This window comes from Linepithema humile, chromosome 3, assembly GCF_040581485.1.
Source record: "Linepithema humile isolate Giens D197 chromosome 3, Lhum_UNIL_v1.0, whole genome shotgun sequence".
Classification (NCBI taxonomy): Eukaryota; Metazoa; Arthropoda; class Insecta; order Hymenoptera; family Formicidae; genus Linepithema; species Linepithema humile.
The window spans coordinates 31,477,180-31,496,373 of NC_090130.1; the positions used below are offsets into that span (position 1 = coordinate 31,477,180).

The 19,194-nt window shown below is 40.0% G+C and overlaps 2 protein-coding genes across 6 annotated transcripts in view; one reads left to right on the forward strand and one right to left on the reverse strand.

Annotated features, from left to right (window-relative positions):
* Positions 1 to 19,194, reverse strand: part of PH4alphaEFB (prolyl 4-hydroxylase subunit alpha-1) — a 151,772-nt gene that overhangs the window by 3,308 nt on the left and 129,270 nt on the right. For all 5 annotated transcript variants that reach the window (XM_012363821.2, XM_067351086.1, XM_012363819.2 and 2 more), the window contains 7 exons: positions 2,513 to 2,835; positions 1,726 to 1,893; positions 1,418 to 1,590; positions 845 to 1,111; positions 478 to 702; positions 335 to 400; positions 91 to 256 (listed from right to left, as the gene is read on the reverse strand). In XM_012363821.2, coding sequence (XP_012219244.1) covers positions 91 to 256; positions 335 to 400; positions 478 to 702; positions 845 to 1,111; positions 1,418 to 1,590; positions 1,726 to 1,893; positions 2,513 to 2,835 — 1,388 coding nt within the window. The remainder of the gene's footprint in view (positions 1 to 90; positions 257 to 334; positions 401 to 477; positions 703 to 844; positions 1,112 to 1,417; positions 1,591 to 1,725; positions 1,894 to 2,512; positions 2,836 to 19,194) is intronic.
* On the forward strand, positions 8,543 to 13,999 carry LOC105670344 (Helicase with zinc finger). The gene is made up of 6 exons (XM_012363814.2): positions 8,543 to 8,987; positions 9,644 to 10,308; positions 10,620 to 11,312; positions 11,388 to 11,903; positions 12,157 to 12,434; positions 12,516 to 13,999. The coding sequence occupies exons 1-6, from the start codon at positions 8,762 to 8,764 to the stop codon at positions 12,892 to 12,894; spliced, it is 2,757 nt and encodes a 918-aa protein (XP_012219237.2). The 5' UTR covers positions 8,543 to 8,761; the 3' UTR covers positions 12,895 to 13,999.

Genomic DNA, 19,194 nt, shown 5'->3' on the forward strand with positions numbered 1-19,194 from the left:
TTATAATTAAAGACAATATAAAATATTGTAAAAATAAATATATAAAAAATAAAGTAATTGAGAAGAATAGTAAGTATTCTAATAACGTACCCCACTTGGATCCTGTAAGTACTGGGCAGGCCGCGTGTCTAGTTTTGAAATCTCCCTCGCCATTAGGCTTAAGATTGTACCAGAATGCCGCGCTGCCTTTTTTCGGCCAAAGCGAGATGTTAATGGCGGTAAACACGGTGCCGCCTCCTTGCTCAACATCGCTCATCTGCAGCAGTTAAAAAAACGAGACAACATTGCGCATCGTTTCAAACTGTTGGCTCGCAGCAAAAAAATGAGGACTTACATAGTACAGAACCGTTGCGATTCTATTACCGGTCCCGAGGCTCTTGAACGCATTTGTTTCTTCTTTCTGTACACGTAAAATCAAATAGAATCATCAGTAACGAACAGCTGAGCGCGGAGAATCGAATTACGACGTCAACTTACTCTAGCGAAATCGAAATGCGGCTCGTAGTGACCGCCGATGCCGTAATTCACAACCTGAAGCTCCTCGGCGGTTTCGATGGACATACTAGTCATATGCTCCACGCGTTTGCTTACCGCCGCTACGTGTTTGTGCTCGTGTTCCTGGAGCCACGCGCTCTTGCTAATTCTATAATTCGCTATCTCTAAGGCACCAGTCTTGTAATTCTGCACCGTGGCGCGCTTAAACTGCAACATCAAATTGTCATTAATTTCGCGAATTCTCGTGGTTTCATGCGGAAGCACGTAAGAATACAGAGTATGCGGGAAGAATCGCGCCAATTTAAGGAGGATAATCTTCAAACACCTTGTACGCAGTCTGACTATTTACCCTAGGTTGAGCCATTCGCTTGATCGTCTCGATTTCCTCATCGTAGATCACGTTGTGATAAACAACTATTCTCGGATCCAGATACGCTTCTTCCTCCTTGAAGGGTGCGATTTTCAGGAAGGGAATTCCACGGTCGACGTAACGACACTTGAGATTCTTCTCCACCTCCGGCGGAATAGATACTTCGCCGCGACAAAGCATTTCGTACCTCTCCCTCTCCGTCATCTCCTCCCACGTTTTCACCCTTTCCTCCGCGACAGTGAAGTTCTGCAAGCGCGATAACGAACTTTATGGACGCCCGCGCAAACGGGATTACTCCGAGAGAGCTTTCGCATCTCCGAAAATAATGGTCGACGAAAAGTTCTCCGCCGTTTAATGATTTCTCTCGCGCGCTCTAACCGTGTGAATTATGTATGATTTCGCTGTTTTAAGTTAATGACAATTCATATTATATACACGTCTGATGTTTATGAAATTATTAAGTGCTCGGTATATTTGTTTTTGTATTTTACTAAATCACACATTTTCGATATCCAAGTTCGCTTAATTAGCATCTCGCTCTGTTGACTTTACCTGTTCAGGTATCGCCGTGTCGTCCTGCCCGTCTTCGCCCCGTTTCTTCTTCGACTGACTGGCCTTGCTTTGAATCTCCTTTTGATAATACGCACGGTTTCCGAGCGCTCTCTCGTGTGTCGGCACCAATTCCAGCAGCTCGTTCGTCATGCTCAAAGCGCGGGCGACGTTACCTAGTTGATGATAAAAAGAGACGGAATAACATATTTGCGTTTCTGGAAAAGTAAATGTGCCGGCTGTTCCCTGACAAATTTCTCCGCGTCCCATGCACGAGATGCATACTGTCATATATAATTTACTGTCAGAACCTTGCATGTATGTTGAAAACGCCAAGTATTCTAAGATGTCGGGCTTGGAAGTGGTAGTGGCGTTTTGCTCCTCCTGCAGACGGTCCATGGCCTCTTGCATCCATAAAACCGTGTGATAGTAATCGCGATTGTGATAGGATTGTCGGCCCAGCTCGAAACAATCGCTTGCTGAAACATGGAATTATCGCACGTTTACAGAGAATAATAAAGAACCAGAAACAAGAGTAAAAACAAAAAAAAGAAAGATTTTTTTCGGAAATATATATTTATTGTATTTCGCATTAAACGTCTTTCGCGAAGTAGCCCGAAATCTTATTGAATTTCTTTCTGTTCGGTTCGCAGCAGGAAGCACGCAGCGGCGCGGGTGCGGCATACTGATGCCGGAAAAGTTAGTTCGTTAATTAATTTTCCTCCTGTGAACCGCAAAGCGCTCTTTCTTCGCACTATGAAGCTCCCGGGTGCCGCCTATTACAATTTATTCTTGTGTAAATCACACTGAATGATCTGTTGTATTCGGCAATCGTGCAGCGAGCTCTTTCTAGCAGTGAATTTTTTTATTGAAAATGCTATTGCAAAGTGGCACTTGTGACATTTCGTTAATGGTTCAAGAAAATTTAATTTTCGACGAAAAGAAAAATTATTTCTATACTTCGATACATCAACTATTTTGTACATAAACATTAACTATTCTCTCTTGATCGAGAAATTTATCGAAAATTATTTGACATATAAAGTTTTCACCTAGAAATTAATTCGAACTGTCGACGGAAAAGTATGTTACACATACCAGTCAATCCGGTGCTATATTGCACACCATTCAGGACGCCCCTCGCAACTTGCGCGGTTTCGAGCTTGTACGTGTCCTGTAGCCTCATCAAAGCCACTGCGGCGCCGTTAAGATCCTCGTCAGTCGGGAATTTCAGATCGCTCCTAGAATTCGTGATGTTCGCGACGAAGGACTTGCCGACATCCTCGGTTATCAGCTCTTCGACTTTTTTCCAATCGGTGGTCAACCGTTTCACCAGCAGATAAGCGTTTATGGGATTCGATAGATACTGCTGGATATTCCTGGACGCCTCCTCGTGTTCCCTCGCGTAATCCTCCACGTTTCTAAAAGGAAAGATTTCCCATCCATTACAAAAGTTGAAAAAACTGCGATAACTGAGAAAATCTTTTTGCTCTTCGCTTCATCAAAGTTTGAATTAAATTTTCAAATGCCTCATCATTGGACATAATCCCGGTGAAGCGCATAGATATAATCAAACAGCAAGATTATAAAATGTAATTTACATACTCAAAAATTTCACTCTTTGCAAATACAATTAAATCCATTAATGTAATGCAAGAATATAACCATAATTTACTTTACTCACTTAAAAAAATAACTTATAAATATGAAAAATTCATATTTAGGAATTCGTATAACGAACGCACACAATCAATTATTCGGAACGAGACTTATCTTGACAAAATCCCCGTTAAATTATTCGGTGTAGCGGTGCAGCTAACGAGCACAATCGAACGGCCAACACGATCGAAAATCACCGATATTATCCGATATGCTATCGTTTATAGCTAAAGGGATTAAACTTAAATTCATCGAACAACTCGCACAAGATCTAATGGTACGAAATAATTTATTAGGCAGTTGAAGCCTTCCTAGATTATTCAGCCACCCTCTCTTTGCACAATTCGCGTAGCGAGAAGTGCCACGACGTGCAAATTTCAACTGAATCAGTCTCTAAACAGCATGGAATTCACAGACAAGATCTCTCACAGACACTCGCGTTGCAATGGATTTCCTACCGTGATTTTGAATAATTTATGTCGGAATAATGTGATTTTTTTTTGCGAAACTAGCACGCTTTATTCTAACTGATTTTCAATTTTATTCTACTCAAAATTATGACAAAGACCGGTTTCACGGTTCTCTACATTTTCGCTCGTTGAAGATATCATTGAATAAAGAAATCGGTTGAAAAATAAAATCAATAGCAGAGAGAATAAAATTCATTTATTTACATTAAAGATAAATGATTTGCGAAATTGCATCAAATTGACAACGATAAGAGATTTCTCTCTCTCCACAACTAAATCTGTCAGTTATAAAATATATTATCATCTGCGACCATTCCATTCAGCTCTCCTGAAATAGAACGGCATCCGTGCAATCGTTAAGTAATTCAAAACTGCGCGGACGAGATGAGGCGACAGCGACTTCTTATCTACGAGAAAGGGAATGGGATAGAGCAGCACGACTCGCCATTCCAATTACAATCGGGCCGTGATTCTATCGTGATATCAACTTCGTGGCGAACGACAGGGGCGTTTCCGACACCTGGCGACACCATTGTCCCCAACGTTGCGCGATGCTCGACGACACGAGATGTCCTTTCAAGAGAGAGAAAGAGAGGGACGCGACTTTATCTCGCGTTGCGAATCTCCGGAGCAGACGTCCCTGTCGATTCGTTCTCACGTTTAATGTACAACCGAGACGAGACTTTTTCTCTCTAAAATCGATGAGGAACCTGTCGAGGATCGGGACGTTTCCGATGTCGCGCTGAAGTGCGACAAAAGTGCATCAGTCACTGCGGAAGAGACATAAGTCAACCTTCTTGCGGACGAGTCAGGAAAATTAATGATTTATTTTCTAAAGAAGCATATCGAATTAGGAAATATACAATGATACGGAGAATTTCTACTGTATTTTGCATAATTCTGCATCTGAAAGGCAAGCAATGCGAGACTGATATATTGTCGAAATAAATACATCATATGAGCAAGCTTGTAAAATAACATAAATCTTTAGTTTCATTATAAATAATATTAAATAATACAGAAATAATATATCGAGACAAGTTTTTCAATTAGAAAGATACGTCAGAGCCGATCGTTGGATCCACTTTTATCTCTCAGACATATCATTTTTGCGCAACAATGAAACCAATCATGAGTGTAAGCGTAGAAAAAAAAAAAAAAAAAAAAAAAAACAATTGTCGTGACAGGTCGATCGTTAGCTAAGGTATATGACGAGGCGCCATATAAATTACGCGAATAAACGCGGCAGGTGTGCGTGACTTCGAACACTTCTCTCTCACCTCCGCGACGTACCTCATACCTGACATTCGCAGCTGCTGCGAATTGCGAACGGCCGGTACACCTATGTGAAGTCAATTCTACTTTTCCAAAATCCGAAAAATTCTGTGTACTCTCGAAGAGTACTAGAATTCTCCATTGACTTTAGAAAAAGTTTCATCGTTTAAAGTAGTGAACACGTTACTTGAAGAGTCTGGGGGGAGATCAATTTCACGGCGCTCCGCTTTTGTGAAAAATTGCATCTTATCTTGCATCTCGCGACTTAGAGACAACTTATACACAACTAGAATTCGTTTGAGAACTCGTTGAAGAGCTACCGGAATCCTGCCATCGATTTTTCGAGATTTTTTTAGCGCAACTCTTTTTGAAACTCTTGTAGAGAACTGTAGAACTATTCGAGAAATTCTCTCAAAACTTGAAAAAAATTACAATGTTTCGTGAAAGAAAGGCAACATGAAGTTGATCCCCTCTCTATTTTTCAAGTGATATTTTCACTACTTTAATTAAACGACGAAACTTTTTCTAAAATCAATAAAGAAACTCTAGAACTCTTCGGGAAAACACCAAACTTTTATTATTTTTTCAAATTTTAAAAAAGTGGGGTTTATTTTATATAAGTAGAAAATGCTTCGAATTTGTACGGGTCGGTGTACGACTGTCAATATCTGTTCTAATATAAATGCTACTTATCATCAATTGTTGTTAATAAATCTTAATCTGTCCGAGCCGCCGATATTTATAACTATGCGAGGCATAAATCGAGTTAATGAATGTAAGAATGATTAAATACTGTTGTTTAATAATAGTTTTTTCTTAGAAAATTATTTTTGCTTATTATTAGAAAATTTCTCATTAAATGAGACGCAGCAATTAAAATAAGCTGCAATAATTAAAATAATTTTTTTAGAACAATTAATTCGAATAAAAGGATCTTGCATAAATATGTTCAATAAATTATAAAATAGTTTTTTAATATCTTTTTAAATAATCATATTGCAATATAAAAACTTTAGAAGAAACAGAAATTTGCAATACCAAGAGATGAAAAGTATTGCTTTCTGATCAAACACGGATCACGAAATATGCACAAAAAAATTAATGGACCTAACATCGTCGTTTTAATATAGTATCTTTGATGCGTTCTAGATGCGTTATCTCAAAGGCACTCTTCACTCGTGTAATATTGCAATTCATTGCAGAAAAAATACTATGTGCTCACGGCTAAATGATACGTCGGTACGATACATGAAAGGGCTTTATTAAAAGTGGCGCGGAGCCCACTGGCGTTCACGCGCGGCGCATCGTGAGAAGGACAGGTACGGTCTCGATAACGATAGTTCTTTGTATCGCAGCTTCGAGCCAATAACGAAAGCCGTCTCGTTAGCGCGATTTTTCACTCGTTCCTCTCACGGGTTTCCCCGCCTGTTGTCGTGTCAGCCGTTTTCGCAGCGCGCGCCGCATCGCTGACGACAGATTTTAATTAACGATACGCGGTCTCTCCGCGCGTCGAAAAGATGATCGGTCCAGCCTGCCTCTCGTGGTTTTTCGCTCTCATCTCTCTTCAATGCAGTTGACATCGCATCCATAACGCCCATAATGCTTTCCATTTGAAGCGCCATAGGGTAGATTCGATCATCGCTTTTAATTCCGGTAACAGATCCTTTCGACAATTTCAGTCGAGAAGCATCTTTAATGAGAATGAGTCGGGGTGAGAATATTATGTTTTCCGAGTTGCGAGCGAATGAGAATAAAAGGGATGCGGGATAAAGATATGTTAAATGAAGAGAGCTACTTGCTTGAATTCACTCACTTCAGAAAATTCACTCAATTTTCAAATTTATCTCTCGTGACTCGTGGGTTTACATCATTCTCAGCGCGGGAAACAACTGAGGGACAGGATATGCGGCTGGCAGCATAAAAATTTTAGCGTAATTATTAAAATATGCGTTTCCAGCTAAATTCGCCACAAAAGGATCGCCGCGTATCCCACAGCGTACATGGCAAAGGATATCTCCCTTTTGTAGGTACTTTAATCTCTCCTTTCTCATTTTTCATGAACACAGGCGCGCTTTGTGCCGTATTTGCCGCTGCTGCCTCCGGTCAGTTTCCATGGCGCTCTCGGATGTTTTTCTCCATCCGCGTCACCCGCGCAAATGGAATAGCTCGGTGCATACGGGACAATGCAACGCGCGAGACAGTGACGGATCTCGCAGTATGTTTCAGGGTTCGTGTTTGATGCAAAAATGGCAACGGGTCGTTAAAAGGAAGAGCTTCCACGTAAAAACATTACGAGAGATACCATTTCCAAACAAATATTCTGTTTGTTTCTCATGTTTTCGCAATATTTCACAATTATTTTTATTTCGCCAACTTATTCATTCTTTTAAATTACATTTTCACAGTCATCATAACGATCACAATTAATATATCGATAACATCATCGTCTTTTGTATTTTGTATAGACAAAGTTCAAAACAATGCGGTCCCGCATTTTCTACACCCTTGACTGGCGCAAAGTGGTCGTCAGTTGGAAAGCTTTCAACTCACCGTACGATACGATGCAATGGTGGATACCACCAACCTGTCGCTCTTATCCCTCAGCCACCCTTTTTCAGCACTCCACAGCCCCTCCCGGGGAAACGCTCGCGAGGATAATGGCGATCGTCATTTAGTCACTTCCGGTTCCGCGAGACCGCCGGAGGATTTGCATGAAAATTTATCGTTATGCGGGAATGCTTCGTCCCTGCAGATGCAACTTTATACCGCAAGAAAAAAAGGAGAGCTCTCGGAGCATCAGCTGTAATGTCCACGAAACTTATCCATAAATTTTAACTTTAATGTATTCGTGCGCAACTCGTTGAACCTATACTGATTCTCTTAAACGACTAGGCAGTTTTAAAATTCTATTTTAATGTAGAGTAAAATATATTATAATACGATATCGTCGTTTTATATTATTCAGTTTTTTATAATATTAGAAACGTCAATTACGTCAGTTTCATTTTATATATATCGTGCAAATAAATTTTAAATGTCGCGTTAGACTGGCTAGACTTGGAATAAATTTTTATTTCGATATCAATTTTTAAAAACTCTAAGGGATTACAATATTTCGCCGATTCTGGCTTGATCGTATCAATAGTCCCGCATTTACAGTTTAAATTAAATAAGCTTTGATTTAATAACGTATCTTTGAAATTTGATTAACCCAAATTAATTCTACATGAAATTGCTATTATTGGATTTATAGATTAACTCTTTGCGATTCAAATTAATTTCCACAAATAGATAAATATTAAATTACAATGATGAAATATTAAATATTAAACATTTCATCTCCAGTTCAATTCTATTATCGTAACATATATGTATAATATATTAATCGATTTATTATTTCACACACACAGCTAATGTAACATATAATAATCAAATTTATTGAATCTAATAAATTTCATGAACAATTCCGAAATTATAATTTATAAATTATAATCACGTACTTTGAATGTCTGAAAAATCATGCGGTTAATTGCTATAATTGCAAAAAAAATTCATCGAATTCTTTTGAGGTAGAACCGATAGAACCGCAGAGTTAAATTCTGCTGTGCCGACTATGCTCCGACATTTTGAATGCGTCCTTATTCACATTCGATAAAAGCGGTGCCACCTATTATCAAGTTGCGTACGCGGCATATACGCCGCTGCGCATGCACTCCAGTCGTCGCGGCGGCGTGACGCCGTCAGCGCCGTCAGTTGGAAACATCTCGCCAGGTGGATGGACGACGGCGATGACCCAAGTGTTGTTGATGTGCCGGTTTTCGTTTGCGTGACGAAAATTCATCGAGACTCTCCGTATCTAGAACTAAGAACCATGTAACGTCCCTCAACGCCAGTTCTGATTGTTCGTCGTGAGTTGTCTGTGAATCGACCGCGAACGCCCATCATGGCGGATACGACGTACAACTGGAAGACGAACGGCAAAACCACGCCGTTCCTCACGGATTTCCCCGAGCGAGTGCGACGCGGCTGGGTGAAATCCGCTGAACCAGATACAATTGTCACGTGTGAAAATCAGTCGGGTGCATATATTTGGATGAATGGTAGTGCCAACTGTCGGATTGTCGATAACAGAGGCGTTTATGAATGGTACTTTACAATCATCGCGATAGGTAAGTGGCATCTTTTGCCGTTGTTGTCGTTTGGTGGGCAAAAGGAAATTGCATGTATATATCGCCGGACCAACGGTATCGATAATCATCCACATATCTGCATTAGCAAACTTTTCTTGTTAATGAATGACGCCCAAATGTTGTTTTGCTTGCGATATAAATTCAAGAACATAAATGCAAAAAACATTTCAAGTGGATGTAATTGTTTCGATATATATATATATATATTTTTTTTTTTTTTCCTAATTTCCAACATTTAATACTTTACAATAGAGTCGGATAATTTGTAAATTCGATACTCCTTTGAAATGAACTACGTGATTAATGTGTTTTTCTTTATTTCCGCATAATCAATTTAATCAATAATCAATCTTAAGCGATACCTTCATTATTACTTTGCTAACTTTTAGCCACTTTACTCTAATTTATAATACTAAAATTATAACATCTCACAATATGAAAAAGTTTTGAAATGATTTCAATTGTCTGAAATAAGCTATACAATTAATTTTCTTTTATCATTAATGAAGCGATATTTTTGCTAGAAATCAAAATCGAACAATGGAAAATTATATTTCTAACATTTCAATGAAGGACGTGATTATTTAAACTATTTGGATTTATCTGTTTTTTTCTATCAATCCTTAATCTCGAAGGAAACAAACAGTTATGGAATGTGGCCTTGCTATGCGACGATCATCGGGCCAACTTCACCTTGAAATCGGTACAAGCAGACGGCGTTGAGATCGGCGTGACAAACGGTCAAGAGTGGTACGATCCTGACCCAAACAAATGGTATTCCGACAGGAAGAGACAATACTTAGTGAGGATCGTGTTCACCGCCGGCAAACACGGCGCGTATCGACAAAAGATTATCTTCGGCTTCGGACACTGTCCGGTGTTACTGCAAAGCATCTGCGCGGACTATCTGCCGAATATCGCAGATTACGCACGGATCCAGGAGGCCACGAGTTATTGGTTGTCATTGATGCCTCCAAGATTGCCGAATCCGCGAGAGTTCCACTCGGCAATCGTGCCGCGCCCCGAGCCGCGGGAAATCATCCTGTCGAAGATCTATCCGCTTCCCAATATGAACAACTTCTTTTTAACCCAGGACACGCTGTCGGATAGCAAACTGACGCCGCAAAACTATCGGGGTCGCATGCACGAGATGATAACTCTCGAGGAGATCTCCAGGAGTGAGCAGCTCTCGAGACACAATGAAACCACGCTGCTGCGTATCTCGTCGAATTATGTACTAGTGAATATCGACGGCTCTACAGTTGCAAAATACACACCCTCGGGTGAGCTCTTCGGTCAGGTGCGATTCTTTCTGGCTTTTAGACAACTCAATTTTCTTTTTCCTTTTTTTTGTTTTTTTAGTAAGTTTTTGCCTTTCATTGTCCATCGCGCGTTTATTTCTATTATTTGTGCGTTTGCCGCGCAAGATCGCTTGGATTTCTTTACGGATGTAAAGATGTCACACTTATCTGCATGTCTCGCGTAAATTTTCACTAATAACTCGATTGATTTTCGCTTAGTCAGTCCTTCATTTCCGACTAAGACCGACTAAGGATCTGTCGTTTCTCTCTCCCGCTTGTAGCCAACGCGTGAAATTTGTTGCCATCGCAGCTCCACCTCAAACGGGACATCCTGGAGGATACGCAGAGTGGAAGGCTCATACAGCGCAGTTGTAATAGCGTTCTACTGAAAGTGACTCATAATAGTCAGGAACATGCGGTCTTCGAAGCCCACATTGAAGACAAGGGCTTGAATTTCGTCATGCTTAGACTGAGCTCAGATTGCGTCAGGTCCTGCAATTTGGAAATAAACAGCGAGCGCGAAGTGGAAGTGCAATTCGTATTGAATCGTCTGAATTTTTGTGAGTGGCACTTGGCGATAGACAGCCTCGAGGACGTGAATTTAGTGTTCCTGAACGACGAACATTGTCAATTCGAGGCCCAAATTCTCGGAAATTTCCTGCAGATCGACGCTAACAATCTTAGTATCCTCCTTTCCAATTTACTCCTGAACTCGAGGTTCAACGAGGAGCAGAAGAAGGCCGTAACTGCGATGACATTGACGAATAAGACTCCCTCACCGGTCCTCTTGCTAGGACCCTTTGGTACGGGAAAAACATACACCATAGCACACGTGCTGCGTATGCTTGTGCAAAACCCAGATAACCGGATACTTTTGTGTACGCATAGCAACAGTGCCGCTGATCTTTACATCAAGGAGTTCTTCGATGTCTGGTACAAAAGGGACAAACACCCTCGGCTGAAACCCATTAGAATATATTATAGACTGCGCGCACTAAACACGGTAGGTGAACAATGTTGCCTAGTTTGTTGAACGTTAAAGAAAGATACTCAATGGCAGCTTGTGATTCTGGTTTAGGTGCATCCAGTAGTGCAGGAATATTGTCTGATGGATGAGTACGGTCGTTTCCGCAACCCGGTCGAGAGGGATCTCGAAGATCATGGTCTAATAGTGACAACTCTGGCAACTTCCAGCTGCCTGCACAATCTGAATCTGTCACCGACACATATAGTCATTGACGAAGCAGCCCAGGCCATCGAATGCGAGGCGCTAATAGCTCTGAACCTGGCAAAATCAAAGACTCGTATGATTCTGGCGGGTGATCAGATGCAACTCGCGCCGGAGATCTACAACATGTTGGCGAACGAACGGGGATTAGGTATCAGTCTCTTGCAAAGAATGTGCGACCTGTATCCGTTGCATCATCCGTTTCGGATACACCTGTGCCAGAATTATCGCGCACATGCAGACATAATCAAATACATGTCCGAGGCATTCTACGATGGAATCGTTAAACCCGCCAACACACAGTTAAGGAGGCATCCAACTATGAAGCCGTTGATGTTTTACGCCACTTATGGCGCGGAAAATACGGTACACAGATTTAGAAAAACACATGTAAAAACCAAGAGTTTGGTGCAATTTTTGTAGAAAAAAGGATTTCAAGTTGTTGCAAAAAAGATATAATGTATAATTATAGGTTATTATTTATGCATGTACAAAAGTATAAAAATTATTCGGCATTCAAAAGATTTAACTATATGGAGTTATTGTTGCACCGAGCGCTTCCATTAGATTCTAGAATGAAAAACAAAAAAAAACGTCGAGATCGATTTTTGATTGATAGGGAATACACTCTACGGGATACTTTCATATTATGGAGGCGGAAGAGCTGGCGAATCGTGTCCTGGAATTGAAGAACATGTGGCCGACGGAGCATTGGGGCCCATACGACGAAGGATCCATCGGAGTCGTGGCGTATTATCCTGAACAAGTAACACTGCTGCGAGTCGAATTACGCAAACGTCATCTTTTTGACGTGTCCGTCGAGAGAGTGCTCAACGTCCAAGGCAAGCAGTTCACTGCGGTTTTTATCAGCACAGTCCGGACCAGGACAGTTGACAGGTATCGCGATATTAACGCCAATGCCAAAAGTTTACATTACTTTTAGATAATTTTTCAAATAACATTTTTCGATCGTTACAGATTTTCCGCCGAAACCAAAATCAAAGACTATGGTTTTCTAACGAATCCACGATTGCTAAACACCGCCATGACGAGGGCCAAGTGTCTCGTGGCGGTCTTTGGCGATCCAGTCGCTTTACTCACTATAGGCTCCTGCAGAGAACTATGGAGGAAATACATAGAAGTGGCCGACTTGCATGGGATGACTCGAAAGAATTTGCAGGAGCACTTGAACCAGATTCCTCAACTCAAATTACAGCCCCTCAATCCAGATGCGGCGGTTTTTTATCCGCGTTTACTGCGCTATATCACATATGTGGAAGGGCCAACTGCGCAGACTACGCCGACTATACCGATGCTTTATTACCGTACCCAGTCTGATAAACCAGAGCAATGTTGAGAGAGAATAAACTTGAAGAACAAACATTTTAAAGAAAATCTTTCTCGATTCTCTCAGGACACTGTCGCCCGTTTCAAGAAGCACGAATCATTCAATTTTGTTCCCCGTCATTGTCAACACACGTGACACATTACCTTCGATCGTATCGATCGCCGTAGAATAAAATACTAATACCGAACTGGCAAATTATGTGCGTGTGTTTGTGATTCTTTAATTTTTCATTTACGATGGTTTGCATTATTATTTACGATTGTGTATACATATATATATATATATATATATATATATATATATATATATATATATATTAAGTTGTATATATTAGATTCTATATTAAGTTTGTATGACCAGTCATTGATGTGAAAGTATAAATATTTCTTTTCCTCATCTATTGTTTCTAAGTGATTTCTCGAAGAAAATGTGTGTGATTTATATATGAAGTATATTTAACACCGTTCGATGTCTTGAAACCGGCTTTTTTTCATCTCTATGTTTAAATAACATTGGGCATAATTTTTCAAGCACGCATATAAACATAAGTATACGCTGAGCGAACGAACGAAACACGCGAATATCTTGACGTTCGGACGATACAACAATTATTGTAAATCTCACTTTGTTATAATTATTGAATTGGCGGAAGAGAAAAAAAAAATTACGAATGGCATTGCTAATTAGAGAGTAAAATATGGTAAAACAAAATCGCACGCAGATCACTTGTTTCCCGATTTAGAGCGAACAATGAATATACGTGGTATATTATTTCTGTTTACACTGCATACCAACTTTGATGTATCGCATCATCAGCAACAATTTGAATGCGAATCAAATGAAATCTGATAAATCTGATTCTGTTTGCATTTGTTATGACATATACATCTTTCGACCTTTGACAGCGAAAACTCACATTCTGTACGTTCAATTTTTCATTCGCTCAGTGTTTAAAGTGTATAGAGCAAAAGTTCCGATTACGACACTGAATAAACTGATTTAGTCGAAAGACTTCCAAGTCAGCATAAGATGATATTTTAACGATATCTTAAAGATATATATTTTATATAATTTTATTCTTAATTAGAAATAAAAGAACATAATTTCATAAAAAGAGACTCCTATCTTGATCGTCTTCCGATGTTTTACAAACCAACGTTTCCATACAAAACCCCCGAATACGCATTAAACAATTATGCTAATAACAGCGTCTGAGTGTGTCGCGTGTGTTAGTTTTCGTACTAATAACGCGATGTTACACGGAGTGATAGTATATCAGGACACGACGGCGACATATACATCGCTAATACGCGTCCTAGGCATTGTCCATACAGTGCCTAAAGGCAGAGCACGTAGGATCGTGTGTACACGCAGACACGTACTGTGCATCTTCGATGCTGCCACGAGTATTCAATACGTAATTCTATGCCGCGACTTGCCTCTCGATCCAATCTGCTGCTGCCTGCCAGCAATATTACCGCACGGAGCATCCGTATGTAAACGCTGATTGAAAGAGTTTGCCCCAAAAAACACGTTGCACACGTTCAATGACGATACGTATCTTTTTAACAGAAATGTTATTTTGTTTCAAACATTTCAACGTTTACTCATCAATTTTGATCATCATTTTTGATAGAATACTTCGTACACCGTGAAGCGTAACTGATAAAAATTATCACGGCAACAGCTGGCTCAATTCGTTCGCTTTACAGTGCGCTGTGCTTCAATAAGAACAGTTGCACAACTGAAAGCAGTAACTTACGGTAATTGAGTACAGCGCACAGGTCGATATATAGAGAGCGGGATAAACTGTATATTTCAAGAGACATCGTATATTCGAAATTCGTTCATTATTTCTCCGGGGATAATCGTCGAGGCAAAAAGGGCGAAATGTACTCGTTAAAATCCGGACTTTATTGTCGGATGGTTCAATCGGGTTTTATAAAAAAAAATTAATAAATAAAATAAAAGAACTTCAATTGAAAAATCTTAAGCTTGTTGAATATTCAGGCTTATCGCGGAAAATATTGCAGTCATCCGAGGATCGAATTTCATGCGGCGCATACCGCGCGATCGATTTCTCGGTGGCACGTAACTGCGAAAAGCAGAAATATTACCGGAATTCCGTCGATAATTCCAGTCGTGTTTCCTCTAATTACCAGAAAATTAAATATAGATAACACACACATGTGCGACGCGTTTATGTGCAAATATACATTTCCCTTTTATTGCCCGGCCCTGTGACCAAACCAAATATTCCGATCAATATCAGGCATTTTTCCGAAAAATATCAACTTCACATTTCGCGAAGCAGATACCTATGATTTAAAGCCTAAAAAAAATTCACAGTAACCGCAGCAGATGTATCCAATTTTTTTAATTGCACCGTCGTTCGCAAAAATTTGTTAACGTAAAAATGACGATATATTCATTTCTTTTAATGCGAAAAATAGTAACGTATAAAAAAAAAAAGGTAAAAAGCGACCGCCTCTATTTTATATTCGTCCACAAACATCTATACCACCGTAACGGCCTTTGGCGATAAAAATCGACAATTGCAATGCTGGCGGCAATTAATGAAAGATAACGAGTATCGGCTAGATGAGGATACTCGAGGAAGACTCGTTTCTGCATCCGCCAACATGATTCCCTCGAATCGACGATAAAGACAAATCGATCGTTACGCGGACGGTTAATTAGAAGCAAATAGTTACAGGCGCGGACGACTGTGATAGAACTTTGTTATCTTATCGGAGCCAATTACACCGATGCTCTCCCTCTCGAGGGAGCGTTGAACAGCTACCGGTACCACCGTAATCGTGATTATTAATACCAGTAATGGCGCTTCCGGTGGTCGCGGCGTTTCAAACGCCGAGGCTCGTTTGTCCCTTAAATCCCTACCTTAAAATGCAGTTTATCTAGCTGATTGTCGACTTTTCCCTTGTTTGATTTACAAATTCTACGTGTTTTTTAAGTAAACAATTCAAAATATTTATTAAAATATTTTTACACAACTTTTAATCTAAAATACCGCTGTTGCACGTTGGATTTGTTTGTGTGTTTCATTAAAAAAAGAAAAACTTGCACATGATATTGTCTAGAGAAATATTATTGCATGGTAAAACAAATTTTAATTTTATTTATTTACCACGGTGCAGCGAGATGCCTGGCATTCCGAACGGTGTAACAGCAAAATGTCGAACTCTCCATGTCAAACGAGAGTATCTGCATTAGTTTTGCGCGCTTAAAACCAATTTGCGTGCGTGATTGCGATATTGGATAAGCGCGCCTGACAATACTGTTCTTCATCGGAATAATGCTCATTTCGTGAGCGAGATAGGAAACCGTTTAATATCCATAAACGCGACTTGCTGAACTTACGCAGTTAGATCGAAAGATAGGATAGATATTTCGCGTACAGAAACTCCCACCTGACGCAAAACAGTTGATTTACAATTGTTTTTCACGAAAATCGCTTTATTGAGTAACATTAAATAAAACGACAAATCTTTACGAAACGTACGCGCGCGTCTTTCCATTTGGCAAAATTTTGTTCGCGCTTATTTGAACGCTCATGAATGCTCATCATACGTAAAATATTCAAATTTTTCTTACAAATTCATAAATCTTTTCGTGTGGTGCACGCAATATGTAAACGGGAGTGTAGAATCGTACGTGTATATGTTATCTCCATCAGCATGCATATGTGTGTCCATTATACGCTCACTTTTGCATTTCCGCGTATGTGTCTGTATGTGCCTTCGAATTCCACTCGTATGAAATGGCCATCACGTGACTGGATTGCAATTGCCGAACTTTGAACATCCATGCGAAACGAGAAACGGAATGTGGGAGAAGAGAGGGAGGGAGGGAGAGAAAAGAGAGAGAGAGAGAGAGAGAGAGAGAGAAAGAGAAAGAGCAGGTGCCGGCAGGCAGAAGGGGAAACCGTTCAATCGGCGATATATTCTTCGCAAATGATTTTCTCTACGTATTTGATAGGTCGACCATGATCGACGGCTATGATAGGTGATTTATAGGCAGTTGGAAAAAATCAAATAGGCTGCGAATTTAATTGGCACGAATAGGGATTCGAATAAGGAGCTGATTTGAGAAGAGAAATGGACACTCATTATTATTACACGATATGTAAATGAGAAATAAGCGAAAAAATATGCAGCATTTTTATATTCACCAACATTATTTTATACTTTAAACAGAATAAAATAAGAAGAATACGGAGAAAAAGAAATTTTATAAACGATCAATTCCGAATTGCGCATTAACTGACTACAGATTGAAATTCGCTGTTCGATTGTTGAGAATCGTTTCTCGCGCAAATAATCTTGATGATAGAGTTGGAAAAACTTTATTATTGCGCCATCGACGACGGCAATATCTCCGGCAATTTATCAACGCGTTAAAAGGATTCCGTTCGAGTTTTTGATTAATTCGGAATTAACGAACGAAATTCGTGGAAAAGCGAATCGCCGCGATCGCACATGTGGTGCCGGATTCTATGCGTGCGCGGAATGATCGCCACGTGATCTGATTGCAATCGGCGAGTTTTGAATGGCCATAGAAATTGAGAGGCGGAGTGAGTAAAATCCCGTTTGCGAGAGGGGCACACGCTCCTCGTGTCGAGTGTCCGTGACAGGATTTTCTCGAGAGCGACCGCGTGTAATCGTCAACGGTGTAAATTCCGTGTGCGGAATTGTCCTACATAAATGTTGTTGAAAACTTTTACGCTGTCCCGTGCGCATTACTCGATTCACCGCTCACCCCGGCTCCCGGTCGTGCCGGACAGAGATGCTTAAACTGTCTTTTGGATTAACCGCATTGTGTTTGTAAAACAATTTATTTGTACGCGGTTTCACAAGTGAGAAATAGAGAAATGTAAACTCGAAAAATAATTTTTTTTTCCGGAGAGAGAGGAAACATAGTTAAATTAAATTAATTGCGTATGGATAAATTCAGTCAGATAAAAATTTATAAAATAACGTCTCTCGTATTTATTTAACTCTTCTCGTTTTAACAAAATTCAAATTGTTTGTGTGAAATCATGTTTTAATTAAAGCGTAGAGTTTACCGCTACCGCTACCGGAAATTTCCATCTATAATTGTGCTACTATAGCCTTTGCCAATCATACTCGACAGTTTCAATTGGACTTATTTTATTCCGCAAGTCGTCGCAAGCTCGTTCTTCGCCGGACATTACAAGCATTATATAAAAGGATAATTTTGGACTTATTCTCTCTCGCTTCCGAGGCACGTTCCGTAAATGGAGCTGGTCATTTCAGAATTCGATTTTACGATTATCTCTTCAGCGCAAGTGTTACCGATTTTAGTGGAATCAGAAATCCGATCTTAATATATTCATTCTTTTCTTATTTCTTTTCGCCCCATTTCTTCTCTTATCCGCAGAGGTAGCCCGAAGTATTGGTATCGAATCAGGCAGTATGCCAAATCGCACCCGCGGGAAGATAAAGAGAAAGAAAAGGACAATTGGCCGGAAAGGGAGCCATTCGCGAGACTTGCCATGAAATTCCCTACTTTCTTTAATCACCTTTCGTTTTAACGGCACTTTTCAGGCAAATGGCACGAGGAAATCGTTGCGTCGTTAAGTGCCTCGATCATTCACTTCGTATGTTCGATATTGATGTCGTCGCTATTCAATTTTTACATCATTTTTCGGCCTGCATTTAATTAGCGCCTGTATCATGTAAATTGATAACAATTTCTGTATGATATGATATAATATACGATAAAGTCAAATGATGATATTCAGTAACCGTAAAAGCTCCAAATTCGATTATTCGCAGTTACGCATCGATAGAAAAAAAAAAAGATTTAACAGAACTCGACATCACGAGCAAAAATTATTCTATAGAATGATTCGTTACATATGGCTGATCAAATATCGATGCATCAAACGAATACATACGCTTGGCGAAATGCTAAAAAAAGGTATATAAAAAAAAATTTGGCGAGCGCACACAGCGAGCCCGGAGCCCGATAGCAGCGGTACAAAGGACTGCAATCTCCCATATCCGCGGTAAAAACGGGAAACGACTTCTGGCGCGGGTTACGTAAGACATAGAAATATATTGAAAACCTGAGAGCTTGGAAAATATAGGTACGCGCTTTGTGGCGCCGTTAAATAAATTCTGAAATCGATAAAACAGCTTGGAGACCTTCTAACGCGACGCGATACGTTGCTCGACTAGGGATCTATTTTAATTTCACGTTAAAATATTACTTCACTGCCTGGCGACAAATAGGCGAATTGCTGGTGAGGGAATCCCATCACGA

What these genes read in the sequence shown, in the direction of transcription:
- LOC105670344 (XM_012363814.2), top strand. Translation starts at nt 8,762, where the DNA reads ATGGCGGATACGACGTACAACTGGAAGACGAACGGCAAAACCACGCCG. An exon ending in CTTTACAATCATCGCGATAG is followed by an intron (nt 8,988 to 9,643) that starts GTAAGTGGCATC and finishes TTAATCTCGAAG; the next exon opens with GAAACAAACAGTTATGGAAT. An exon ending in GACTGCGCGCACTAAACACG is followed by an intron (nt 11,313 to 11,387) that starts GTAGGTGAACAA and finishes ATTCTGGTTTAG; the next exon opens with GTGCATCCAGTAGTGCAGGA.